Here is a 26,610-nt window from a genome sequence, read left to right as displayed (position 1 = left end):
CAGTCTCTTCAGCAAATGGTGCTGGGAAAACTGGACAGCAACATGCAGAAGAATGAACCTGGACCACTTTCTTACACCATACACAAAAATAAACTAAAAAATGGATGAAAGACCTAAATGTAAGACAGAAAGCCATCAAAATTCTAGAAGAGAAAGCAGACAAAAACCTTTTTGACCTTGGTCGCAGCAACTTCTTACTCAACATGTCTCTGGAGGTAAGGGAAAAAAAAGCAAAAATGAACTATGGGACCCCACAAACCCCACTGTCACCTCAGAGCTTCATCATTTCTGACTTTATAAGTGGCTTACCTACTCACTCAGGGGTCGGTCCATTTGGTAGCTCTATGTTAATTCCTGTCCTTATCTTACTCACCTGATTTATCAGTAAATTTGGTCAACACTACTTCCAAAATACAAATGAAATCCATCATCTTCTTTCCAACTCCACTAACAAACCTTAATCCAACCACCATCATTTCCTGTCCAGACAGCTTGAACAGTTTACCCACTTTGATTTTTATTCCCTGCCAATTCATTCTTGAATAGGTAACCAAAGTGGTCTTTTTAAAACCAAAACTCTGATCAGGTCACTCTACCACTTAGAGTCCATGCATGGCTTCCTACCACACTTGGAATATAAATCCCTTACCATGTCTGTACAACAAAGCCCTGTCAATTGGTCCCTGCTCAGTATACTCAGGATGTTATGACCTTCTGTTTTTCAAATATGCCAAACTCTTTTCCTTGGCTTTGCATGTGGCATTGTCTCTGCCTAATACATTTTTTCTCCCTGATTCTTCGTGAGGTTATTTCCTTCTCATGCTTTGAGTTTTAGTTTCAATATCATCTCCACAGAGAGATCTTCCAGGATCTCCATCCCACTACTGACATTCTTTATCTTAGAACCCTATTTTTTTTATAGCTGTTAGCAAAATTTAGGATAATTTTTTAAAAATTTATTTTGGGGAACACCTGGGTGGCTCATTTGGTAAAGTGTCTGACTTCAGCTCAGGTCATGATATCATGGTTCATGAGTTTGAGCCCCGCATCAGGCTGTGCGCTGCGCACAGAGCCTGCTCTGGATCCTCTGTCTCCCTCTCTCTCTGCCCCTCCCCCACTCATTTCTCTCTCTCTCTCTCTCTCTCTCTCTCTCAAAATAATAAACATTTAAAAAAATTATTTTGGTTCTGTCTCTCCAGGAGGAGAGAGATCATGTTTATCTCGGTCATCTTTATATATATATATTTTTTTTTTCAATTTATGCATGTGTGGGTTATGTGTACATACACGTATACGTGTGTGTGTATGTAAATCTATCAGTGCCATAGAGTGTTCAGGGTATTCATGAAATATTTGGTGAATGAAGGATCACCTAGGGTTAGGGTTAGTGTTCTTCAGGACCTCCTGGGATATATTTCAGAAAGCCTGAGGGCCCTGAACAGTACTGTAATAATCTGAAGGTTTTCTTTAAAAAACTCAAAGTCCTGGGTCTCCACATGGCAGACTGGCCCTTTGAAGGGTATCTGCTAGGCATAATCCTATGATATACTCCTGAAAAGTCCAACAGACTTACTGTTCTCCTAGAGATTTAAGATATCAACAAAAGGGTATGCAGAAGTTTAAGAATTTCCTAGGGGTTAGGAGGACTACTGTAGGTGTGGAATTCAGATGTTGCTGAGGAGCCCTGTACCTACTGTGATGTCAGGAGGCACAAATGACACTGGAATTCTATACTGGAAAATCTAAGTTAAGGACCTTGTGATGGTTAAGTCTATGTGTCAACTTGACTGCACCCCATATTCCTTTAACATTATTCTGGGTAAGTCTGTGAAGGTGTTTTTAGATGAGATTAACATTTGAATTGGTAGGCTGAGGAAAGCAGATTGCCCTCCTTAATGAGGGTGGAACCCACCCAATCAGTGGAAGGCCCGAATACAACAAGAAAGCTGACCTTCCTCCAGTAAGGGGGAAATCCTCCAGCTTGACTGCTTTGACTGAGGACACTGAACTGAAACACTGGTACTTCCTGGGTCTTAAGCCTCTTGGCTTTCAGACTGGAACTACAACATAGGCATTCCTGGGTTTCCTGCTTGATTACTGCAGATTTTGGGACTTGTTAACCTCTATAATCATGTGAGCCAATTCCTTATGGTTAATCTTTCTCTTTATATACACAGTTAGATACAGAATCAACATCCTATTGGTTCTGTTTCTCTGAACCCTAACACACGCTGGTTTAGTATGTTGTGGACAAAGGGATGAAGCTCTGAAATAAAGGCGCAATTTGTTTCAATAATGAGTCAAGCCAGTATAAAATTCTAAGTATACTGATCAGTTGGTGCCTTTCTAATTATATCTGTCACAGTACCTAATACTGAACTTTTTGTTAAATGGGCTAGTTATTTCATAGTCCTTCTGTGAAATATTTTTAAATCAAAGAAAAGAGTGAAAAGCAATTTTTAAAATTTGATTATTTATCAAAATTAAAACTAAATTTTGACCATCAAACAGGTATTAATGAGTGCATAATGGCATCTACTAGACAAAATAATCTGTGAACTTTAAGGACTGGTCTCCAAATATATAGAGAGTGGAGGGGGACAGGAATTAATTGTAAGTCATACCTCTTAAAATTATCAATTAAAAAAACAGTTACTTATTATTTTAATTTGATGAAGAGTCAAATATCTTTAACATACTGAACTATATAATTTTTGCCCTATTTTTAAAAGAAAATCTAATTTGGGAACATAAAGTGCATTTTAATCTACATTTTATGAGTTATGCAACTTAAAAAATGTCAATTACTAATGTTGAAAATTATTTGGATGCTTTACAATTTTTCATTCCAAATTATACTATATTTAAAATATGTCTAAAGGTGAGATCTCAAGCTACTGTTAACCATTTCTTTAAAAACCTTAACTCTTTCCTGCACACACAGACCAAAACTACTTTGTGGTGAGACCAACGGCTAAATTTCACTGTTTTGATTCACGTATGTTACTTCACATGGGCATGACTGGTTTGAAGAACTATTTTTTAAACTGTTGGAAACTCCATCTAAATATTTAACGGATGGGCTCTTAATATAGCAAATAGTTACTATAACTAGAAAAAATTTTTCAGGTAAATTTTGTTTAAATATTACAGAGCTTTCTTGTATGAGTTTGAATACCAAGTATCAAAAACCTCAGAACTCTTCCCAGTTTTAATATATATAATTAAGTTTCAGGATTTCACTAGTAAACTGACATGGTAGGCACACGTTCCTAACTCATCCATTCCTTTCTAGTACCCTTCAGTGTCTTTCTAGCTTTTCAATAGAGGGTTGACAATTTAAAAACATGCCCAGATCTGCATAATGAATTACACTCAATTAACAATAATTACTATCAACTCTTAAAAGCTTACAAATACCACAGACATATCCAATTCAGTACAACTAATGTTTCACTAAAATATCCCAGATCAAGGGACACCTGGGTGACTCAGTTGGTTAAGCATCCGATTCTTGATTTCAGCTCAGGTTATTTTATTTTATTTTTTTTATGAAATTTACTGTCAAATTGGATTCCATACAATCGGCTCAGGTTATGATCTCACATGAGACTGAGTCTCAGGTGGGCTCGATTGTGAGACTGAGCTTTCAGCATGGAGCCTGCTTGGGACTTTCTCTCTTCCTTTCTCTCTCTCTCCCTCTCTCTCTCTCTCCCTTTCTCTCTGCCCCTCCCCTGCTCCCGCTCTCTGAATGAATGAATGAATGAATGAATGAATACCCAGATCAAAAACTTGGGAATTTTACAAACTCCAAAAAGACTCAAAATAAGGCAACTACGATCCTTGTGTGGTAGGCCACCTACGAGAACCAATCAAATTGGAAGGAAGAAACATTTGACTGGAAACAAATAACTAGGTTTAAAATCCATTTCCTAAGGTACTAATGCTTTTGATGAGTCAATCTATCTTGACATTATTCACCATGACTCTAGTAGTTCATCAGTCCACTATTTCTTAATGCTACTAAACTTTGTTCCCTGAATACCTATTATGTGCCACGCCAATGAGATTTCAAGTACTAGAACAAATATTTTTTTTCCAAATAATATGAGCACATTTTCATTTACCTGCTGGACACTGCTATAAGTACTCCACTGACATTAACTCGTTTAATTCTCAAACCAGAACTATACAACTAGGCATAAAGAAGTAAAGTTATTTGCCTAAGGTCACAGCTAGTAAGTGAAATATATTGGATGCTTCTATTAAAACACTTCATGTTCTGTAAGAGGAGCTGTGCACACAATCTGTCCAAGGCACTTATATGGAAGCATCTACCTTTCCAGTTGTCATGAGCAATCAGGATTAGAGACAGAGCAGATAAGAAGGGGAAGTTATGCCATGATATGGGTGGTACAGCTGTTCCCCACTGTGGCAGAGGGCAAGAAATCCAAACCTGTCCTCAGCACACAGTCACACAACTCTCATGCAGCTAAGAGGGATAAAAATGCAAACTGATGGAGACATGTATGAAAGCGGAATGTTGAGAAAACTTTTTTCAGGACACCAGAAAAGCTGAAATTAAAACATTCTCTTCCTTGGTTTGGGAGGAGCTAAGATGGAGGTGTGTAGAAAATAGAGGTTTGTAGAAAATCCTAGGCTTGTCCTCAAATACCACTAGATAACTATCAAATCATTCTGAATACCCAAAAATCTCCCTGAGGACTGACAGAACAAACTATACAACTAAAGGAAGAGAAGAGGTCACATCAAGGAAGATAGGAAGTGCAGAGATGTGGTTTGAGGGACAAAGAGATCACAAGTGCTGTGGAGGAGAGGAAGTCCTGGTCTTGGAGAATGGCAAGAGAGAGAGTGGAGTGCCCAGGGAAATGCATAAGGAGAACACTTCCCCAAAGCCAGTGGCTGGGAAAATGAGAAGAGCTGATTTTTGTGAGTTTTTGCAACCAGTAGGGCTCAAAGACTGGAGTTGTAGAGGTTGGCAGATTTGGCTGGGATAGAGACCTGAGGGCATTGCCCCACTCCTGGAGAGAAAGCAGGCAAGCAACCCTGGTGGCAGACAGAAATCTGAGGATCACCTAAGGTGCACAGGGAGAGACTAACTGTTTGCTTTTCTTGAAGCATACCTGTGAGAGGTAACATTCACAAACACACCTCTTGGGGGACAAAAGAACCAGAGGGAGCCATTTCCTTTGCCTGCACCTAAGCACAGGTGCAGAGACATGTGCTGAGGGTGGCAAACCTGGACACTGACTGTTTAGCCTACTTGCTCCAAATCCCACACCCCTGAACTCTTGTGTGACTGCTCTTCTGGGTTAATCCTCCATCTGTCCCAACCCAGGAAGACCCTCCCCCAGAAGACCAGCACAGGCCCCCACTATAGCAGCTCCTTAAAGTTTGGAGTTTTAAAGTTTGGAGTTTTAAAAGTCAGCAGGCTTGGCTGGTATATAACCCAAAGTGCACTGGACTGCTCCAGGCAGACAAATAATGTGGACACAGATAGCATGAAAACACCAATCTGAGCAGTGCCTGGGTGGCTCAGTCGGTTAAGCATCCGACTTCGGCTCAGGTCATGATCTCACAGTCTGTGAGTTCGAGCCCCGCGTCGGGCTCTGTGCTGACAGCTCAGAGGCTGGCGTCTGCTTCGGATTCTGTGTCTCCCTCTCTCTATGCCCCTCCCCTGCTCATGCTCTGTCTCTCTCTGTCTCAGAAATAAATAAAAACATTAAAAAAAATTTAGAAAAAAAGAAAACACCAATCTGAAAACCCCCTGGAATGAATGAGGGGGAAATTATTCACTTTTCTGGGAGTGCTTCTCCAAGACCAGCAAGCATGGAGACCACTCTCTGGAGACAAAGAAGCTGGCTAGCACCATTTTCCCTCCCCTCTCCCTCAGCATAAACCAACTTCAGTAAACAGCACAGTCCCAAAACTGGCTCACTCACCTACTTACACCAAGTCTTGTCCCCCTGCACTCTACTGGTACTGCTTTTCTTGGGCAAGTACACCTAAGAACCAGCACAGTAGGCCCCTTCCTCAGAAGACTGGCACAAACCCCCACACGCACTACATCTACTAACTATAGAGTTCTTCAAAACGTTAGGTGTGGTGGAAATAGCATCAGATCTAATTTAACAAATAGACCAGAGCACACCTAGTTAAAACTGGACATGCTTTGGCCAAGGTCCAAACACTCTCTGATGCAGACAGGGGAAACTCTGTAGACAACTGACCTGAGGGATAAAGCAGACAAAAATACAGCAGCAGAGTACATGCAGTACACACCAGAGACACTTCCTGAAGCTCCAGGCCATGGACATTATAGGACTACTCTTTCATAAAGCCATCACTCTCAGGAGCAGGAGAAGACAGAGACCCAGATAAAGTACACAGATGGAGGAATTCATCCCAAAAGAAAGAACAAGAAAAGGTCACAGCCAGAGATCTAATCAAAACATAAATAATATGCCTGATGCAGAATTTAAAGCAACAGTGAAAAGGATACTTGCTGGGCTTGAGAAGAGTATGGAAGACATCAAGGGGACTCTTACCACAGAGATAAGAGAGATAAAAAACAACCAGTCAGAAATGAAAAATGCAGTAACTGAGATTCAAAACAGACTGGATAAAATGACCACAAGAACGGAAGAAACACAGGAATGAATAAGTGATATAAAAAACAGTATAATGGAAAATGAAGCCAAATAAGAGAGAATGAATTATGGATTGCAAGAACAGACTTAGGGAATTCACTCAGGGAATTCACTGACTTAATTGAATGTAATAACATTTTCTCATAGGATTCCCAGAAGAAAAAGAGAAAGAAAGGGGTGACAGAAGGTTTATGTGAGGAAATAACAGCTGAAAACTTCCCTACTCTGTGGAAGGACAGACATCCAGATCCAGGAGTAAGAGAGAACTCCCATCAAAATCAACAAAAGCAGACCAACCCCAAGATATACTGTAGTTGAATTTACAAAATATAGTGATAGCAAAAAATCCTAAAAGAAGACAAAAGAAGTCCCTATACTACAATGGAACACCCATAAGGCTAGCTGCAGATCTCACCACAGAAACTTGGCAAGCCAGAAGGGAGGGGCACAATATATTCAACACACTGAATGGGAAAAATTTGCAGCCAAGTATAATCTACCCAGCAAAGCTATCATTTAGAATAGAAGGAGAGATAAAGAGATTCCCAGACAAAGAAAAACTAAAGGATTCTGTGAACACTAAGCCAGCCCTGCAAGAAATATTAAAGGGGACTCTTCGAGTGGGAAGGAAATACCAAAAGAAAGAAAGACTAGAAGGAACAGAGAAAATCTCCAGAAACAATGACAAAACAGGTAATAAAATAGCACTAAATACATATCTATCAATAATTACTCTAAATGTAAATGGACTAAATGCTCTTTTGATCAAAAGACATAGGGTGTCAGAATGGATTAAAAAAAAAAAAACCCCACAACCAAACCCATCTATATGCTGCCTACAAGATATTAATTCTAGACCTAATGACATGTGCAGATTGAAAGTGAGGGGCTGGAGAAACATTTATCATGTAAATGGACTGTAAAAGAAAGCCAGAGTAGGAATACTTATAACAGACAAACTAGATTTTAGACCAAAGACTATAACAAGAGATTAGAAAAAAAGGAAAAGCCACTATATCATAATAAAGGGGACTATCAAACAGAAGACACAACAATTGTAAATATTTATGCCCGCATCATGAAAGTGCCCAAATATGTAAAACAATTAGTAACAAACATAAAGGAAGTCCTTGATGATAACATAATAATAGTAGGGGTCTTTAACACCCCCACTTACATCAATGGACAGATAATCTAAGCACAAAATCAACAAGAAAACAGTGTCTTTGAACGACATACTGGACCTGATGGACTTAACAAATATATTCAGAACATTTCATCCCAAAGCATCAGAACATTATTTTCAAGTGAACATGGGGACATTCTACAGAATAGATCACATACTAGGTCACAAATCAGGCCTCACAAATACAAAAATTGTGAGATGATACCATGCATATTTTCTGATCATAATGAAATGAAACTTGAAGTCATCCACAAGAAAAAAATCTGGAAAGATGACAAATACAAAGAGATTAAACAACATCCTACTAAAGAATGAATTGGCCAACCAGTAAGTCAAAGAAGAAATAAAAATAATACATGGAAACAAATGAGAATGAAAACATGATTATCTAAAACCTCTGGAATGCAGCAAAAGTCATCCTAAGAGGGCAGTATATAGCAATACAAACCTACCTCAAGAAGCAAGAAAAGTCTCAACCTAACCTTATACCTAAAGTAGCTAGAAAAAGAACAACAAACAAAACCTAAAGCCAGCAGAAGAAGGGAAATAATAAAGATTTGAACAGAAGTAAATGATATAGAAACTAAAAAACAATAGAAGAGATCGATGAAACCAGGAGCTGGTTCTTTGAAAAAATTAATAAAATTGATAAACCCCTAACCAGGCTTATCAAAAAGAAAAAAGACTCAAATCAATAAAATCACAAATGAAAGAGGACAAATAACCAACACCACAGAAATACAAACGATTATAAGAGAATATTATGAAAAATTATATGTCAACAAATTAGAAGAAATGGATAAATTCCTAGAAATATATAACTACCAAACCTAAAACTGGAAGAAACAGAAAACTTGAACAGACTGATAACCAGCAAAGAAACTGAATCAGTTATCAAAATCTCCCAACAAACAAAATTCTAGGGCCAGATGGCTTCACAGGGGGAATTCTACCAAATATTTAAAGAAGAGTTAAGGAGCACCTGGGTGACTCAGTCAGTTAAGTGACTTCAACTCAGGTCATGATCTCACGGTTTCAGTTCAAGCCCTGCATCGGGCTCTGTGCTGACAGCTCGGAGCCTGGAACCTGCTTCAGATTCTGTGTCTTCCTCTCTCTCTCTTTGCCCCTCTCCTACTAGTGCTTTGTCTCTCTCTCAAAAATAAATAAACATTAAAAAAATAATAATAAAATAAGAAGAGTTAATACCTATTCTTCTCAAACTATTCTGAAAAACAGAAATGGAAGGAAAATTTCCAAATTCATTCTATGAGATCAGCATTACTCTGATTCCAAAAACAGCAGACTCCACTAAAAAAGAGAACTACAGGTTGGTATCTTTGATGAACATGGATGAAAAATTCTCAACAAAATACTAGCAAATTAAATCCAACAGTACATTAAAAGAATCATTCAGCATGATCAAGTGAGATTGATTCCTGGGCTATAAGGTGGCTCAATGTTCGCAAATCAATCAACATGATACAGATATTAATAAAGAAAGGATAAAAACCATATGATCCTTTCAGTAGATGCAGAAAAGCATTTGACAAAGTACAACATTGCTTTCATGATAAAAGCCCTCAACAAAGTTGATTTAGAATGAACTTCAACATAATAAAGGCCAATATGAAAAATGCACAGCTAATATCATCTTCAATGGGAAAAAACTCAGAGCTTTTCCTCAATAGTCAAGAATGAGACAGGGATGTCGACTCTCACCAGTTATTTAACATAGTCCTAGCCATAGCAATCAGGCAACAAAAAGAAATAAAAGGCATCCCAATAGGTAAGGAAGAAGTCAAACTTTCACTGCTGATGACATATACAGAAAATCAAAAGACTCCAGCAAAAAATTGCTAGAACTGATACATAAATTCAGTAAAATCACAGGATACAAAATCAATGTACAGGGGCGCCCGGGTGGTTCTGTCAGGCATCCAACTGCGGCTCAGGTCATGATCTCACGGTTTGTGGGTTCCAGCCCTGCACCGGGCTCTGTGCTGACAGCTCAGAGCCTGGAGCCTGCTTTGGGTCTGTGTCTCCCTCACTCTCTGCCTCTCCCCCACTCTCACTTTGTCTCTCTCTTTCTCTCAAAAGTAAATAAACGTAATAAAAATTTTTTTAAAAAATCAATGTACAAAAAGCTGTTGCACTTCTATACACCAATAATGAAGCAGCAGAAATAGAAATTAAAGAATTGATCTGATTTACAATTGCACCAAAACCCATAAGATACCCAGAAATAAATTTAACCAAAGAGGTAAAAGGTCTATAAAAAAACACTGATGAGGGAAAATAAAAATAACACAAAGAAATGGAAAAACATTCCATGCTCATGGATGGGAAGAACAAACATTGTTAAAGTGTCTACACTCCCCACAGAAATCTACACATTTAATGCAATCCCTATCAAAATACCACTGGAATTTTCATAAAGTTACAACAAACAATCCTAAAATTTGTACAGAAGCACAAAAGAACCTAAATAGCCAAAGACATCTTGAAAAATAAAAGCAAAGCTTGAGGCATCATAATTCCAGATTTCAAATTATACTACAAAACTATAGTCATCAAGACAGTATGGTAATGGCACAAAAAGAGACACATAGATCAATGGAACAGAATAGAAAATCCAGAAATGAACCTACAACTATATAGTCAATCTTCAACAAAGCAGGAAAGAGTATCCAGTGGAAAAAAGACAGTCTCTTCAACAAATGGTGTTGGGAAAAGTGGACAGCAACATCCAAAAGAAAGAAACTGGACCACTCTTACACCATACACAAAAATGAATTCAAAATGGATGATTGACCTAAATGTGAGACAGGAACTCATCAAAATCCTAAAGGAGAAACTCTCTGACATCAGCTGTAGCAACTTCTTATTAGATATATCTCCTGAGGCAAGGGAAACAAAAGCAAAATAAACTATTGGGATTTCATCAAAATAAAAAGCTTCTGCACAATCAATAAGCAATCAACAAAACTAAAAGTCAACCTTCAGAATGGGAGAAGATATCTGCACATGACATATCGGATAAAGAGTTAGTATCCAAAATCTATAAAGCACTTATAAAACACAACACCCCAAAAAACAAATAATCGTTAAAAAATGGGCAGAAGACATGAATAAATGTTTTTCCAGAGAACACATACAGATGCCTAACAGACACAGGAAAACATGCCCACCATCTTTATCATAAGGGAAATACAAACCAAACTACAATGAGATATCACCTCACACCACTGAGAATGGCTAAAATTAACAACACAGGTAGCAAGAGTTATTGGTGAGGATGCAGAGAAAGGGGAACCCTCTTACATTGTTGGGTGGAATGCAAACTGGTGCAGCCACTGAGAGAACAGTATGGAGGTTCCTCAAAAAGTTAAAAATAGAACTACCCTACAATCCAGCAATTGCACTACTAGGTATTTACCCAAAGGATACAAAAATACTAATTCGAAGGGGCACATGCACCCCAATGTTTATAGCAGTATTATCAACAATAGCCAAATTATGGAAAAGAGTTCAAATGTCTATCAGCTGATGAATGGATAAAGTAGACATGGTAAAGGATAAAGAATCCAGATTCTAAGAGACATATACACCCCGATGTTTATAGCAGCATTATCGACAGCCAAACTACGGAAAGAGCCCAAATGTCCGACTGCTGAATGGATAAAGGTGTGACATACATATATGTGTGTGTGTGTGTGTGTGCGTGCACACGTGTGTGCATGCAATGGAATATTACCCAGCCATCAAAAAGAATAAAATCTTCCATTTGCAATGATGTGGAAGGAGCCAAAGAGTATTATGCTAAGTGAAGTAAGTCAGAGAAAGACAAATATTATATGATTTCTCTCATATGTCGAATTTAAGAAACAAAACAGAGGAACATATGGGAAGGGGAGTGGAGAGAAAAGAGGGAAACAAACCACAAGAGACTTTGAATGACAGAGAACAAACTGAGGGTTGATCAGAGGTTGGTGGCAGACAGGTTAGATGGGTGATGGGTATTAAGGGGGGCATTTATTGTGAGGAGCACTGGGTATTATATGTAAGTGATGAATCAGCAAAGTCTACTCCTGAAACCAATATTATACTATATGTGAACTAGAATTTAAATAAAAATTCACAAAGATAAAAAAAAAAAAATAAAGATTTGGGGTGTGTGTGTGTGTGTGTGTATGTATGTGTGTGTGCGTGTGTATGTGTACACATACAATCAATGGAATATTATTCAGCCATAAAGAATGAAATCTTGCCATTTGCAAGAATGTGGATGGAGGTAGACAGTATTATGCTAAGTGAAATAGGTCAGTCAGAGAAAGACAAATATAATATGATTTCACTCATATGTGGAATTTAAGAAACAAAACAAATGAACATGGGAGGAGAAAAGAGAGGCAAACCAAGAAACTGACTCTTAACTATAGAGAACAAATTGATGGTTAGGGAAGTAGGCAGAAAGGGAGGAGGTAGGGCAGTAGAATGGTTTAAATAGATGAGCATTAAGGAGGGCACTTGTAATGAGCCCCAGGTATTGTATGTAAGTGATGAATCACTAAATTCTACACCAGAAACCAGTATTATACTGCATGTTAACTAACTAAAATTTAAATAAAAATTTGTAGAAAAAAAAAATAAAGCATTCTCATCCTCAGTAGCAACAAGCAACTCTGCATTTATCAAGGGCAGCCAAACTCTACATTTATTTTATGGAAGACTCACTTCCCTTGTATAGTTAACTTTTCAATAGAGTTTTTGTATAATCAAGTGATACAAAAAGACAGAAGACATACATTATTTAAAGCTATAATATTTTAATGTTATAAAGCACAGTAACTAATACACTGCTGAAAAGGAAGAAAAAAAATATGGTGATAACTCATGCTTAAGAGTTCAGTTTTTATGCACTAAGGAGTTTTGTCATACACTATAGTTTTTCCATTTTTCATACACCAAGGAAATTTTATGGTTTAGATAACTAACCATTCATACAAACAAGGATCTACCTGGTTTAAAAGAAAAGAGTCAGTGAACCAATGAGAATTAAACATTCAAAGGAAAACAAATTGCTCCAGAAAATAATTCTATTTCTTTTAGAAGTCGCGTGAATAAATGTCCATGGGTCAAGAGAGAAAAGATGGACCCCTGGAGTACCAAGACACCCAACCACTTTCCATGAAGGAGAAGAGATCTTGAACCACAAAGGTGTGCTTACATTCAAAATACCAAAACCAGTTAGCCCTTTCCATATCCAATTTCTATGTTCTATTTCTATGCAAGTATAAAAGAGCAGGAAATAGCCATTATCCTCATGAAGATCTCTACCTGTCCCAGCTCCCAGGGACAAAAGTTCTCTGTAGAGAGACAAAACCAGAGCTATCTTCTCCTTGTTACAGGTGGGGCCTCTTTGGCAGCTGAAGGTGAAGGGCATTAGTGTCTACACTCCAGGGCCTGGGGGCTTTTCATGGGGCACTTGAACTGAGAGTCTAGAATGATGAGTCTGAATTCCGTGTGCTACACACAAAAATCAGTCATTACTGTGGAGGGAGAATGCCACAGGCTGAGGGGCAAAGCACAAGATAGCACCCCACCCCTACCCCAGGTGGTATCTGTGTGATATTCCTGGACACTCCCAGCTACCCAAGAACAAAGGAAAGGGGTTTAAATGCCTGCAACTAAGGCAAATGAAAAATTAAATTCCCTTACTGCCTGCAGCCCATTGACAAGTCCTTGAAACCAGCAGAGTGACCTAGCTTTAGGAGCTCAGCTGCCTCCATGATGACACTTTGCTAGGGGCAAAAGAGAACCTTGACTTAACATTGTCTCAACCTCCTGAGGATCCTGTAAATCTATTTCCTTTATCTCAACTGCTCCAGGACATATGCTGGCAATCATGCTCCAAGCTTATGGCCCCTGATATGCATCTGAAGGGTCTCCTGACTGAGGTTTTATAAAATGGTGATAAGGGTGTTTCCCCAGCAACAGCTAGCCCCTCTGAGGTCCTGAAAACCTTGTTTCCAAAATTTCTTAGAGACTTATTCTGTCCCTGACTCCCTCCCAACCTGAGGGAATATAATGAGTTATCCCTCAGGACCCCAGTGCAGCTCTTCCTGCCCATGGGTCCTCTCCCCCATGCTTTAATAAAATCACCTTTTTGCACCAAAGACCTCTTCAAGAATTCTTTCTTGGTCGTTGGCTATGACCAAGACCCCACCATCACCCCAAAATGTCATCAGTTACTTTCTGTTCATAATTTCTATGCTACCAATTATATTATGATTAAGACACTAAGTGAATGTGCGACTTTTGAAAATTTAAATGCAATAGCTTCTATGCGCTGATCACAGTGGGCTAGAAAACAAGATCATTTAATTCTTTCCAGCTAGAAACCTCCATAATTACATGGGTTATTTCAGAGCCATGTGCAAGCTCCTTTTACCTTTGTTTTATCTTCGTTTTACCATTTGTTCATAATCAACTGTACAATAATTTCATCTATAATTTTACCTAACTGGCAATCTACTCAACTCTAAATCCTTGAAGATATTTCACATTTTCTTTTTTTCTTTAACTGATTCTCATTTAATCCTCATGACCACCTTTTGAGACAGATACCCCTACTCTCTTTTTACATTTGAGAATACTCTCAGAACAATGAAGTAACTTGTTTAAGATCATACAGCTATGAAGTGTTAGAGCTTTATAGAACTCTTAATTAATCTTAAAATATCTGACAATATTAATAGGCTTTGGGACTCAAGTTTTTAAAAAGTCACTTAGAAACCTAAATTTTTTAAGACTAGAAGTTAATTCACAATGACTTAGCGACATCTACAGTCAAATTTGTATACATACCTCACTGAAAAGGCTTCCATTAACATAAGAAATCCAGAGTTTCCAGAAGTTAGGCAGCTGACTTAAAACAAGCTTGGTCAGTTTTTCAACAAATGCCACCCGGTGAGGAGTTTTGTATCTCCATGCTAAGGGGGGAAAATACTATGAATATACTTTGAGTCAAGAATAAAAATTGGTTTCAACATATTACTGCTCCCCCACCAAAAAATGTGTTGCACTTTGTCCCACTTTGGCTACAGAGCTTTAATTTATTGATAGACCGATACCAGTAAATGTTGTTTTCCACATCACACTACCAAAGCCTGCCAGCACACAGAATACACTTTAACCAGAGGTTCCTGTTTTTCTCAAAGGGGCATGGCAGACTGGTCTAGAGGGCACAGCAGGAGAAGGAGAATGCTTTGGCTTTTCAACCTTGTCTTCAGGATGTTCTACTTCCCTCAAAAGTCCTACCCTCAAACAGCAAAGTAAGGCAAAGTCAGGGCAAGGCCAATTAGCCTTAAATTTGAGGCAAATTATCAACCAGTTGGAAATACCACTGTATGGGGGTGCCTGGGTGGCTCAGTCAGTTAAGTGTCTGACTTCGGCTCAGGTCATGAACTCACAGTTCTTGAGTTTGAGCCCCACATCCAACTCTGTGCTGACAATCTAGAGCCTTGTGCCTGCTCCAGATTCTGTATGTCCTTCTCTCTCTGCCCCTTCCCAGCTTGCGCCATGTGTGCGTGCTATCTCTCTCTCTCAAAAAATATATATAAACATCTAAAAAATTAAAAAAAAAAAAAAAGGAAATGCCACTATGATAACTTGATTCATTACTGAATTTTCACCATGTATAAAGGAACATATTCAAGTATAATCATATAATGAATAACTTCCCATGACAAAGAAATTTAAGAAAAAATAAAAATACTGAAGTCTCTTGGGTTACATATCATTTAATGCAGTTATTGTTGCAAGTGGGAAATAATATCTTATAAATTTCTTATGGGAATAAGTTCATTGGAATAAAAACAAATTAGTAATTCAAAGAGCATTAATCACTTCCAATCTCTTTCCTTTTTCTTTATTGCATTCTTTCCTGTTTCCTTCTTCCTCCATGCCTTGCTTCCTGGCCCTGCTGTTCTGTTTCACAGCCTCCAGCAGGAGCAGGCAGAGGCATCCCCACTGTCCAGTTTCACAGCAATGATCAGGAGAACTTCTGGGGTCAACTTCTAACTTCTATTCAGCAATTTCAAAGACCGGCCAGATAAGAGAACTTTATTAACTCCTTTATCAACTGTCAGCTTCCTTTCAAATTACTCCTAGGCAAAAAGTTTTGTTGCTATAATTACTGTTGTTATTCTGGGGGGGGGGGGGAGGAGGGAGATGGATTTTATTTATTTTAAATGTTTCGTAGTATTTTAAAAAGACAAGATGTGGTTGGAAAAGAAAGCTTAAAAGGTATACAGAACAAAGTCTATCTCCCACTAGTTCTCCATTTGCCCAGTTCCCAGCTGCAGCCATAAGAAACCACTGTTATTAGTCATTTGTGATTCTTTCTGAAATGTCTTTTATATACACAAGCAAATATAAATACATATTCTCCCCCCCCCACCCATCCAAATGTTCTTTCACACAAATGAAAGCAAACTCAAGACAATCTTTTGACACTTGGCCTTTTTTTCATTTAACAGTGGATCCTGAAGTTCTTCCCTATTCGTACATAAAATGTTTCTTTTTTTCCCCCCACAATTACATTTGTGTACAGCTGACCCTTGAACAATACAGAGGCTAGAGACACCGATCCCCTGCACAGTCAAAAGTCTATGAATAACTTCTGACTCCCCAAAAACTGAACTACTAATAGCCTACTGTTGACCAGGAAAGTTACCAATTACATAAAGCAGTCAATTAATACATATTTTATGTGTTATATGTATTATACTGTACCCTTACAATAATACCTTTTTAATTTTTTCTGTATTTCAATGATACCTGGTTCATCTTAAGAGTTTTTTTTCAAATTGTCACAAGTCTCCAAAAAACTTTCCAATATATTTACTGAAAAAAATTTGTGTATAAGTAGACCTACACAGTTCAAACCAGTGTTGTTCAAGGGTCAAATGTATTTCATATTTTGTATGTATGATAATTTTTAAAAATTCCCTTTTAATGGATAAGACTGTTTCCAATGTTTTGTCATTAAAATTAGTACTTCAAAAAAAAAAAACCAAAATAAGTGTTTTAATCAATAACTTTTTACCTACAACATTTAGCACATATGCAAGTATCAGTGTAGAATAAATTCTTAGAACAAGAACTTCTAGGTCCAAGAGTACATGAAGTTGTGATTTTGATAAGTATTATTAAACTGTCCTCTACAGGGATTCTTTACACACCCACCAGCAACACACATAAACACATATAAGCTTCTTTATAATCTTACCAATGAACAAACCAAATACATAAAACCTGAAACAATAAAAATTTAGGGATTTTGCCAAACTCATATCCCATCGTTCTTACATAGCCTTTTAAATTTTTATTGTAAGTGAGGCTGAATACCTGCCTTCATATACTTAAGAGCCATTCAGACTTCCTATTTGTGGCCTACAGAGCCTCTTTACCTCTTAGGTATATTAGCCCTTTGTCTATGAGTTGGGGGGAAAAGCTTTAAATTGTTGTCACATATGTGAAAGGCATAGTTCTTTATTTAGGGGTACATTACAAACTGTACTTGTCTATTTGGCCAATATTTGTTAAGTGTCCTGTGTCTTAATCCTGTGGCTATACCATAACGTCTGTCTGTGATGCTGACCACTAATACTGAATGAACAGAACAGGTCTTTGCCTTCATGGAGTCTACAGTTGAACAGACAACCAATGAAAGGAGTCCTAATGATAATGTGATATGAGTCTAATGAAATTAGAGGTATTTTTCATCTTGAGACAGAGCTGAAAGAGACAAACCAAATACAGATAAGCACTATTTTCCAAATGGCAGGCAGCATGCTACATAGCATAGACCACAGCCCAGTGCATGATGGGCCAATGATAACAAATAGGAGTAGAAAATCTAAAAACTGAAGCACTGAAGCACTGAAACACGTGCCTCATGTGGTGGCAAGTAGACTGTTATGATATCTTCCCCCAAATTAGTGTTTCAAAGGTTTGAGCTCCTCCATGCAGCTATATTGATCATTACTTATATAACACTATTGTGAGAAATTCAACTAGTATCCTTATCTCATATATTCTTTGCAAGACTATTTGCTGGGAAATTAAAGTGAAAACATCCTATGCTGAACCAAGTCCTTGTTGGCTCTGATGCTGAACAAGCTCTCTGAGTGGCCTGGCTTACTGCACTTCCATGTATTCTACATATACACAGTATATAGACATTCTACATATATAGACCACTGGGTCTCAAAGATCAGTCTGTCATGGAGAATGCCTCCACTGCAAAGAAAATAAGGAACAACTGTTTTCTCACCAACGTAAAGAAAAATTTCTTTAAAAACAAAACAGAGGGGTGCCTTGGTGGCTCAGTCAGTTAAGTGTCCGACTTCGGCTCAGTTCATAATCTCACGGTTCGTGGGTTTGAGACCCACGTCAGGCTCTATGCAGACAGCTCAGAGCCTGGAGCCTGCTTCAGAGTCTGTGTCTCCCTCTCTCTCTGCCCTACCCCACTCACGTTCTGTCTCTCTCCCTCTTGTTGTCTCAAAAATAAGTAAACATTAAAAAAATTTTAAAAATCACACACAAAAAAGTAAACTCCAATACTTATAAGAATAACATAAAATACTTTAAAATAAACTTTGAGGTATTTACTTTTAATATAAAGTAAGATATTTCTATTAGCCTATTTGGATTTCTTTTTTTAAAAAAAAAAATATTCTTAAGTAATCTCTACACCCAACATGTGCCTTAAATTCACAACCCCGAGATCAAGAGTCACATGCTCTACTAACTGAACCAGCCAGGTGCCCCACCCTAGTTGGATTTCTTAGATTTGTTATTGAGGTTATAAATAACTAGTGACTAACAGCATTTAACTGGTACCCAAATGCATTATAACCAATATATTTTGTATCTCACACAGGTAAATAAACAATAGGTAAATATCAACTTTACAAAGGAAATGTAATATAGTTAAAATTCAAGATACTTTATTCTCAGGAAAAAATGGTTAGTAATTCATATATTATTAACCCTTCTTTCTAAACCAAGTTTTAAAATGCATACAAAAGGTGTTTCTCTGTACTGACTATAGAGATTACTTTTATTACAAATGTCATCTTAAAGAATTTCTCACAAAATATTTTCTGTAGCATATTTTTTAAAAGTCAACCACAGGAAAAATTAAAGTAGACTTTAACTATGTATGTTGAATATACATTCACCTGTGAAGGTTGGTAATATTTAGCAGCAGCAACACAAGGAAAATTTCTAATTTTCCTTGGACATTCAAGACAAAAATGTTTGAAATTATACAAGTGCAAATTTAAAAGACAAAGTAGGAGTAGAGAGAGATACTTACTGTCATCTCGACCAGACTGAAAGCTGCTGCCCCTCTTCAATGACGCTGTCTGACTAAGATGACCCAACACCAAGGGACGTGTATCACTGTCCAGATCCAACATGGGACTGTGAAGGCCTGGGGTACCTAAAAGAGAGGTGACATTTCCATACATTCCATATATTCTTATTTTGTTGATGTAATGAACTGCTTCTCAGAGTTATTTCTTGATCAATTGTTCCGTTCTTTTAAATAAAACATTCACTAAGCAAAATAAAAAATGTTTTCTCTTAATAGCTTTAAAAAGTCATTCCTACCATGACAGATTTGTAGGATTCAATCCATTTCTTTGGCTTAATACAGAGAGGTAACAAACCATGAAAGAAACTTATGTTTCATTTTAGAATGAATATTCAGCAATACTGGCAGGGGCAAGGGTGGGACAAAGTCTACAAATAAAAATCAGGATGAGACATCCTTTTTTGAAAAACAACTTGGCGCTTGGAAGTCACGGAGTTCTGATTCTTTTAATGGAGCAGACTTACAGCATAAATCTTTAACTTTCCTGTAAAATTTAAATCTCCAAATCCTATGATTTCTTTGGTATGTGGGATTTGATCCCCTATTTCTATTCCTGATGCCAGCCGCCTAATTTGGATCCTTCCCACCTCACACTGTTAATATTCCAGAAGCCTAACATTTTACTACTGTCCAGAAACTCTCTTTACTGTCTGGATTAATATCACCAAAATAGTGCTTTCTTGATTCTCTTCTCAGAAGTCTTCTAGAAAACCCTTAGACATCCAACCCAGGGGTGCCTGGGTGGCTCAGTCAATTAAATGTCCAGATTTGGCTCAGGTCATGAGCAGGCACCCTGTGAATTCTAGCCCCACATCAGGCTCTGTGCTGACAGTTTAGAACCTGGAGCCTGTTTCAGATTCTGTGTCTCCCTCTCTCTCTGCCCCTCCCCTGCTCATGCTTTGTCTCTGTCTCTGTCTTTCAAAAATAAACAAACATGAAAAAAAAAATTAAAAAAATAAATCCAACCCAAATTATTCTAAGAACCAGGAAACATTTTTTCCTAAAATGGATATCAAGAACTATTCACCTCCCCCATTCGTGCTCTGTCTCTCTCAAAAATAAACATTAAAAATTAAAAAAAAAAATAGGACTTGAATTACAGCTGCTCCATGAAGTTACCTCTTATTCCAACTCAAAGTGTTACCTATCTTCTCTGCCTTCTGACACAAGTGAAAAGTAACATAATTCAACTGACTTGACATTCTACCTTCTGATGTTCATTAACAGTCAAGTTACTCCTGTTTCCAAATCAAAATACTATATTCTCAGGTATAAGGATTAAATATTATATCTGTGTCCATAATCACTGGACCTTCTACAAATAACTCCCTCAATATATACTGAGTGACTGGTACTAAATTATTCAGTAAGAACTCTATTCCTTCTTTTATAACTTAGTAGAATAATAAAAGCTTATAGATTTGTTTTCAGATGCAAAAGATAAAACATATCTATGCCACTGATAATATTAGTTATTCAGTAACACTGACAAGTATTTATTGAGTACCTCCTATGTGCCAGTAACTGTAGACCCTGAGGATAAGGTGATGAATAATAGACAAGGCTCTGCTCTCAAAATGTTTACATTCTGGTAGTGGAGGCAAAAAAATAAAGAAATAAATTAAAAAATACAGTAAAAACATGCTATGGAGAACCTGCCTTCACAAGCTCCTCCTAACATGAGCCATTTAAAATGATACACTATGAGCTATTTCCTTGTATTCTCACAAATTCTACTAAGGTAGGGTTTGTAAAAATAGAAATTAAATCATTTGAACAGATTTTTTAGTGGAACAGAATTTTATTGAAGACATACTATGTTCTACTAAAGTGCTAAACATAAATACTTTATTTACCTGCATTTCTACTTTGGAAAACAAAATAAATGATATGTGATACAGAGTAAAAAAATACAGTGGAGAAACAGTATTTTTATAATTGATTGTTTTCTGTATTAAAGAAGTTGTGTGTAGAAGCTTTAATGATATGACATTTTCCTTTGCAGTTACACAGTTGCCACTGCTATTAACTGTAGAATTCAGGAAATTAGTATCATAATATCAATTTTCTGACATACTTTAATAGGAAATATAAAGAAGACCAAACTTATTTAGCATCACAATAAGTACTTACATTAAAATTATAAATAAAATTTTATATAAAAAGGTACAAAGAATGTTTTACTTAAAAAAGTTTTTTTAAAAATATTTATTCACCTTTGAGAAAGAGAGTGCAAGCTAGGGAGGGGCAGACAGAGTGAGAGACACAGAATCCGAAGCAGACTCCAGGCTCTGAGCTGTCAGCCCAGAGCCCGACGCAGGGCTCAAACCCACGAACTTTGAGATCATGACCTGAGCCAAAGTCAGATAGATGCCCAACCGACTGAGCCACCCAGGAGCCCCTAGAACGTTTTAATTTTAAAATGTTAAAAGTTACTCTTCAAGGTTTCAGAAATATACATTTTAATTTTATTTTTTTAAATTTTTTTAATGTTTATTTATTTTTGACAGAGAGAGAGAGAGAGAGAGAGAGAGAGAGAGAGAATGAGTGGGGGAGGGGCAGAGAGAGAGGGAGACACAGAATCCGAAGCAGGCTCCAGGCTCTGAGCCATCAGCACAGAGCCCAACACGGGACTCGAACTCACAAACCGCAAGATCATGACCTGAGCCAAAGTCGAACACACAACCGACTGAGCCACCCAGGCGCCCCCCAGAACTATACATTTTTAATTAAGAAGGAAAACACTTCCTAGTTTCCTAAAAATACATTATGTACCATTCCTACAGAAAAACATAATTATCATTGTTCAAGTAGATCCTCAGAAAAAGATTTTCCCCATAAATCATGTCTTTACAACTTTAATTTAAATAGTTTAATTTTAAGTAATTTATGAAGTTTAAGTAAATCTTGGAATTTTGAAACTGTTAAAGCACTGATTTATCTTCCCCTTTAATAACAGAAATTATATTATGAATATGCTTTTCTTCTATTAGAAACCATATCATCATTTTCTATAATATCAGGAAAAGAAAGTTTAACATGAACTGATTTCTTAATTGGCAGTGTCAAATTACCATCCAGTGTAGCACAGCATCAGGGAGTTAAAACAGCATATACACCCTCAGAACTAACCAGCATCTGGAACAAATCTGTTAAGATGCATTTTTGCTGAGTGACCAGAAGATAGCGCAACAGCACCACACACATTCATCAGCCCTGAAAACTCAACAGTGAGCATTAAACTCGCAAATGCATTTCTCTAACATTTTTTTTCTTTTTACTCAAAGAAAAGGTCTTATCATCAGTTATTTTACAGGGAATTAGGAAGTTTATCCTTTGAAGAGCAAATTAAAACATTTTAAATCTCATTTATCAGAAACTATTTACTATCAAGTGTCAAAAGAAAAAAATCCTTGAGGATTGACAGCCCTTTTAAACTTAAATTACATGATGTGGCATTCCTACACTATAAAATCATTACAAATATGAAGTAGTTTTGACGATAAGTAAAAAGAAAACAAAAAATGAGAAAAACTATTTCTGTAACATCAAATCAACAAAAGGCTTTAAAATACCTTACAAGAAATCAGCATATTTTCTTGGCTGTTTTACAACACAATGATAGCAACATCTTTTGATGTGTTCATGAGACATACATACATTATACAAAACATATGTTTATTAAATGAGAATAATTAGGAAGTTTCATAAAATCATGCTCTGACTTATGTGCAACTGAAACTTATGTTACTTACTTGTGTTTTCCCTGACAACCTAAGTTATCTGTCCCTGCATACAAGATGGTGTTCAAGTGTATACACACAACTTCAGTTCTTTCATTAGAATTTTAGCTTGCAATGGAACATTTTACAGGTGACAGAGACTAAAGTTTTTGTAAAATTGTGTTTGACTATGTCTTTCTCAATACTGCATTAGGTTATGAGAAATCATTTGTTTTCTTGACAGTAAACTTTCTCCAGAAATTAACTGTTCCGACAATTTTTTCTAGATGAAAAAAAATTAAAAGTAGGATTGCAGCCTTGATGAAAGGTTATCACTTTCTGGCTTCATTTGTGCTAATACTAACAACCTGTTCACTATATTTGAAATTGAGGCAGGGATTAACCCAGGATTCTCATGGTTTTACAACTGGAATGGAATTCTACAGCTAGCTGAAGGAGTCATAATAGGCCAATGCTTCATCACCTGTAAAAATCAGGACTTGAAACTATAAAAATTTTAAAGTCTTTTTTGGCTGTAAAATAATGATTCTAAGATATGAAGTTTAAATCTGAAACTTTATATCACCACTGAGAATAAAATGGAAAATATGTTTCTTTTGCTCACTATTCCTACAACTTAGGTCACTGATTACTGTTGTTATCGAAATGTATAAAAAGTCTGCCTCTACAGAGTAAATGTGAAACTTAAGCCTTAAATGGAAATTATATAAAGAAAATATAAAGACAACAAAAAAGTAACAGTGAAACCTATTTTGAAATTCATCAGAATTTGTTACTATGGAACTTACAGCTTGGCTATTTTAAAGATACGAAGCAGGGTAACCAATAAATACATTCAAAGGAATAAATGCTTATAAGATCAAAATTATTTGGCTATAAACAGTTAGCCGGGGAACAGTGTAAAGACTACTCTGGAGACAAAATTCCACACAGAAACATACCCGATAGCATGAGAACCAACACTACAGTACTTCTAGTTCTAAAATCCTATGTGGTATTTGCAGGAAAAATGATAAAAACAAAATCCTAGAACTAAAAGGGTATAGCCATGTCTTCTAAATTCTACAAACTAGTATTTGAGTTACAGTTTCACCAATATATCAAAAAAAAAAGATACATGGCTTATCTACAGATGCTGAAAGAAGCATATTGGGAAAAAAAAAAACCTTCAAACACTTAAAATTTTTAAAAATAATAACTAAACTTCTTAATTACTGACAATCAAAAATCTATGTTTTATTTCTCCAGTTAAAGCTTCTATACCTCAAAAGGAACTTTTTCTAATTGTGAGTATGTAGGAGAAATTAACAGATTGTAAACAAACATAAAATCAGAAAAACCCTTTTAAGGATACTATATAAACAGAACAGAAAATTTGTTTTAATTAAGAGAAAAAGAAAAAGATGTTTTCAAAAGCTGCAGAAGTTTTCTATAGGACACTAATAAAACAATCCTAGTCACTTCACTAAAAGAATAAAGCTGCAAGCATAGAAATAATCAAAAGTTTAAAATGTATTACTTTTCTAAAAGAAAATAAACAATCTTTCACAATTTGCTCTTAACAAATTGAAACACTTGCTATTTTTTCCCAACTGTGAGATTTCTACTAGATAAAAAGTCTCCAGCTTTATACTAACCTATAGATCTGAAAAGATATTCCCTGAAGCCCAAAAACTTAATGGTTTACATTAAAACATTGATTCCTAAGGAAAAAAACCTGATAATGAATTTGATTTTGTAGAAAATGCTTATTGTACCTAGTACTCCAAAAGAGTTCCAGGAAACCTTATCATGTATCAATCAAATCCTTTCAACTCAAGCTGTGCAAGTTTTCCCTATTTTCAATGCAAATAGTAGTCAATATTTACTTAACAGACTATACAACATAAAGGGCAGAAGAGTCCTTTCTTAAGGGAAGGCTGCAGATGTGGAACCAGGTGAATAAGTTTACTATATTTTCTCATCCTTCATGCCTCCTGCAGCAAGTTTTCTCACAGTCTACAATAGTGTGGAGAACACTGATCTATAGCCCCCGGAATCTCAGAAGGGCGGCTGACTTCCTTACCGCCCTTAAACACCTTTGAACACATTTTCCTGCGCACAGCGGGCCCTTGTCCTGCACTGCAGCCCGACCACCCACTGTTGCTTGTTGACCAAACACATGGGCCAGGAGCCTCCACAGACACAGGCAGGATAGGATTCCTTTCAAGCACACCACACAGAAGAATTCAATGCCAAAGCTGGAGGGGGTGGGGGGTGGGGGTTATATCAAGACAGAATTAGAAATTCCTCACGAATTAGACCTGTGTCAACAGATAAAAATGTTCTTTTTGATCTTACTGTTGTCTCTATCTTTAAAGTTGCTACAGGGGCATTTCCTTAAAGAGGATCATTTCATCTAAATTAAATGAAGGGAAACATATTTAACATACTCTTTGTTAACCTCACTTTACTTTCTAGGATGTCACAACTGTCCTAAGCAGGTTCCAGGCAAAAATTCTGGTGTACTTTAACATCATTCAAAACAGTAGGTAAAACAGTAGAATATATTTTAAAAGCAAAACTAGAAGTGTGAATTTTGAATAAGTATTTATTAGCTAACATTAGCTATGTAAGCAAGAACCAGATATTTGAAATAAGCTAGAAAGATGAATAAACAAAATAAAATTATTTATGCTTTTATTAAAATACTTGTATTTTTTTAGGGGCGCTTGGGTGGCTCAGCCGGTTGAGCTTCCGACTTCGGCCCAGGTCATGATCCCGCGCTTCGTGGGTTAGAACCCTGCGTTGGGCTCTGTGCTGACAGGCTCAGAGCCTGGAGCCTCCTTCAGATTCTGGGTCTCCCTCAATCTCTCTGCCCCTCCCCCACTCTATCTCCCAAAAATAAATAAACATTTTTAAAAATATTTAAATAAAAAAAATAAATAAGTACTATATTTTTTTGCAATTTTTTATAGATCTAAATAGAAAAAACATGCTCAGAATATATAAGCAATAGAATTATTACAAAATGACATAACACAAAATATTTGTAATGAATATTTTAAAATTACCAGTTAATGCTAGCATTCAATGTGTGCTTGACACGCACTGTCAAAAATTTTTTTCTCTCTTAAGGATAGGGGGACATGAATTAGACATGAAATGGCTCCCAGCTGCAAGATGTCTTCTTTCCAGATGTACAGTAAGCCAAGACAGTAGAAAAGAACCAGCTGCTAGGATAACAAATTTAAAAAAAGGTCCTTTTGACATAAGCCTTATTGGCCTGTCTTAACAAAGATGGATCACTCATTCATTGTAAGGTGAATGGAATCTAGTATAAAATAGAAGAAACAAGTAAAAAGAACTTAATCCAACTCTTTCCTATGATGTTCAACAGCTGTTATTTTACTATGCAAATCTACAAACAAATGCTATGTTATTCAAAAAAGTAAATAAAATTCTCAAGTCCTAAGTTACTGACTTTAAAACACTACTTAAATTACTAGTATTAATTACTACTCTTAATTTTAATTTGGTAGCTAAAATTCTCTTTTCAAATTAGATTTAAAAACAAATCTACAG

General features: G+C 36.7%; 1 protein-coding gene and 1 long non-coding RNA gene across 5 annotated transcripts in view; one reads left to right on the top strand and one right to left on the bottom strand.

Moving 5' to 3' along the window:
* The window catches only part of EXOC2 (exocyst complex component 2), a 279,430-nt gene that overhangs the window by 133,681 nt on the left and 119,139 nt on the right, over positions 1-26,610 (bottom strand). For all 4 annotated transcript variants that reach the window (XM_049611300.1, XM_049611301.1, XM_049611299.1 and 1 more), the window contains 2 exons: positions 19,244-19,369; positions 14,725-14,849 (listed from right to left, as the gene is read on the bottom strand). In XM_049611300.1, coding sequence (XP_049467257.1) covers positions 14,725-14,849; positions 19,244-19,369 — 251 coding nt within the window. The remainder of the gene's footprint in view (positions 1-14,724; positions 14,850-19,243; positions 19,370-26,610) is intronic.
* LOC125908464 (uncharacterized) lies at positions 1,728-16,001 on the top strand. Its single transcript, XR_007453386.1, has 4 exons — positions 1,728-1,819; positions 12,967-13,074; positions 15,078-15,191; positions 15,858-16,001. It is a non-coding gene; the product is annotated as an uncharacterized LOC125908464 (long non-coding RNA).

This window comes from Panthera uncia (genome assembly GCF_023721935.1).
Source record: "Panthera uncia isolate 11264 chromosome B2 unlocalized genomic scaffold, Puncia_PCG_1.0 HiC_scaffold_25, whole genome shotgun sequence".
Taxonomy (NCBI): domain Eukaryota; kingdom Metazoa; phylum Chordata; class Mammalia; order Carnivora; family Felidae; genus Panthera; species Panthera uncia.
The sequence above is the reverse complement of the archived record's forward strand: the minus strand, read 5'-3'. Positions and strand labels throughout refer to the sequence as shown.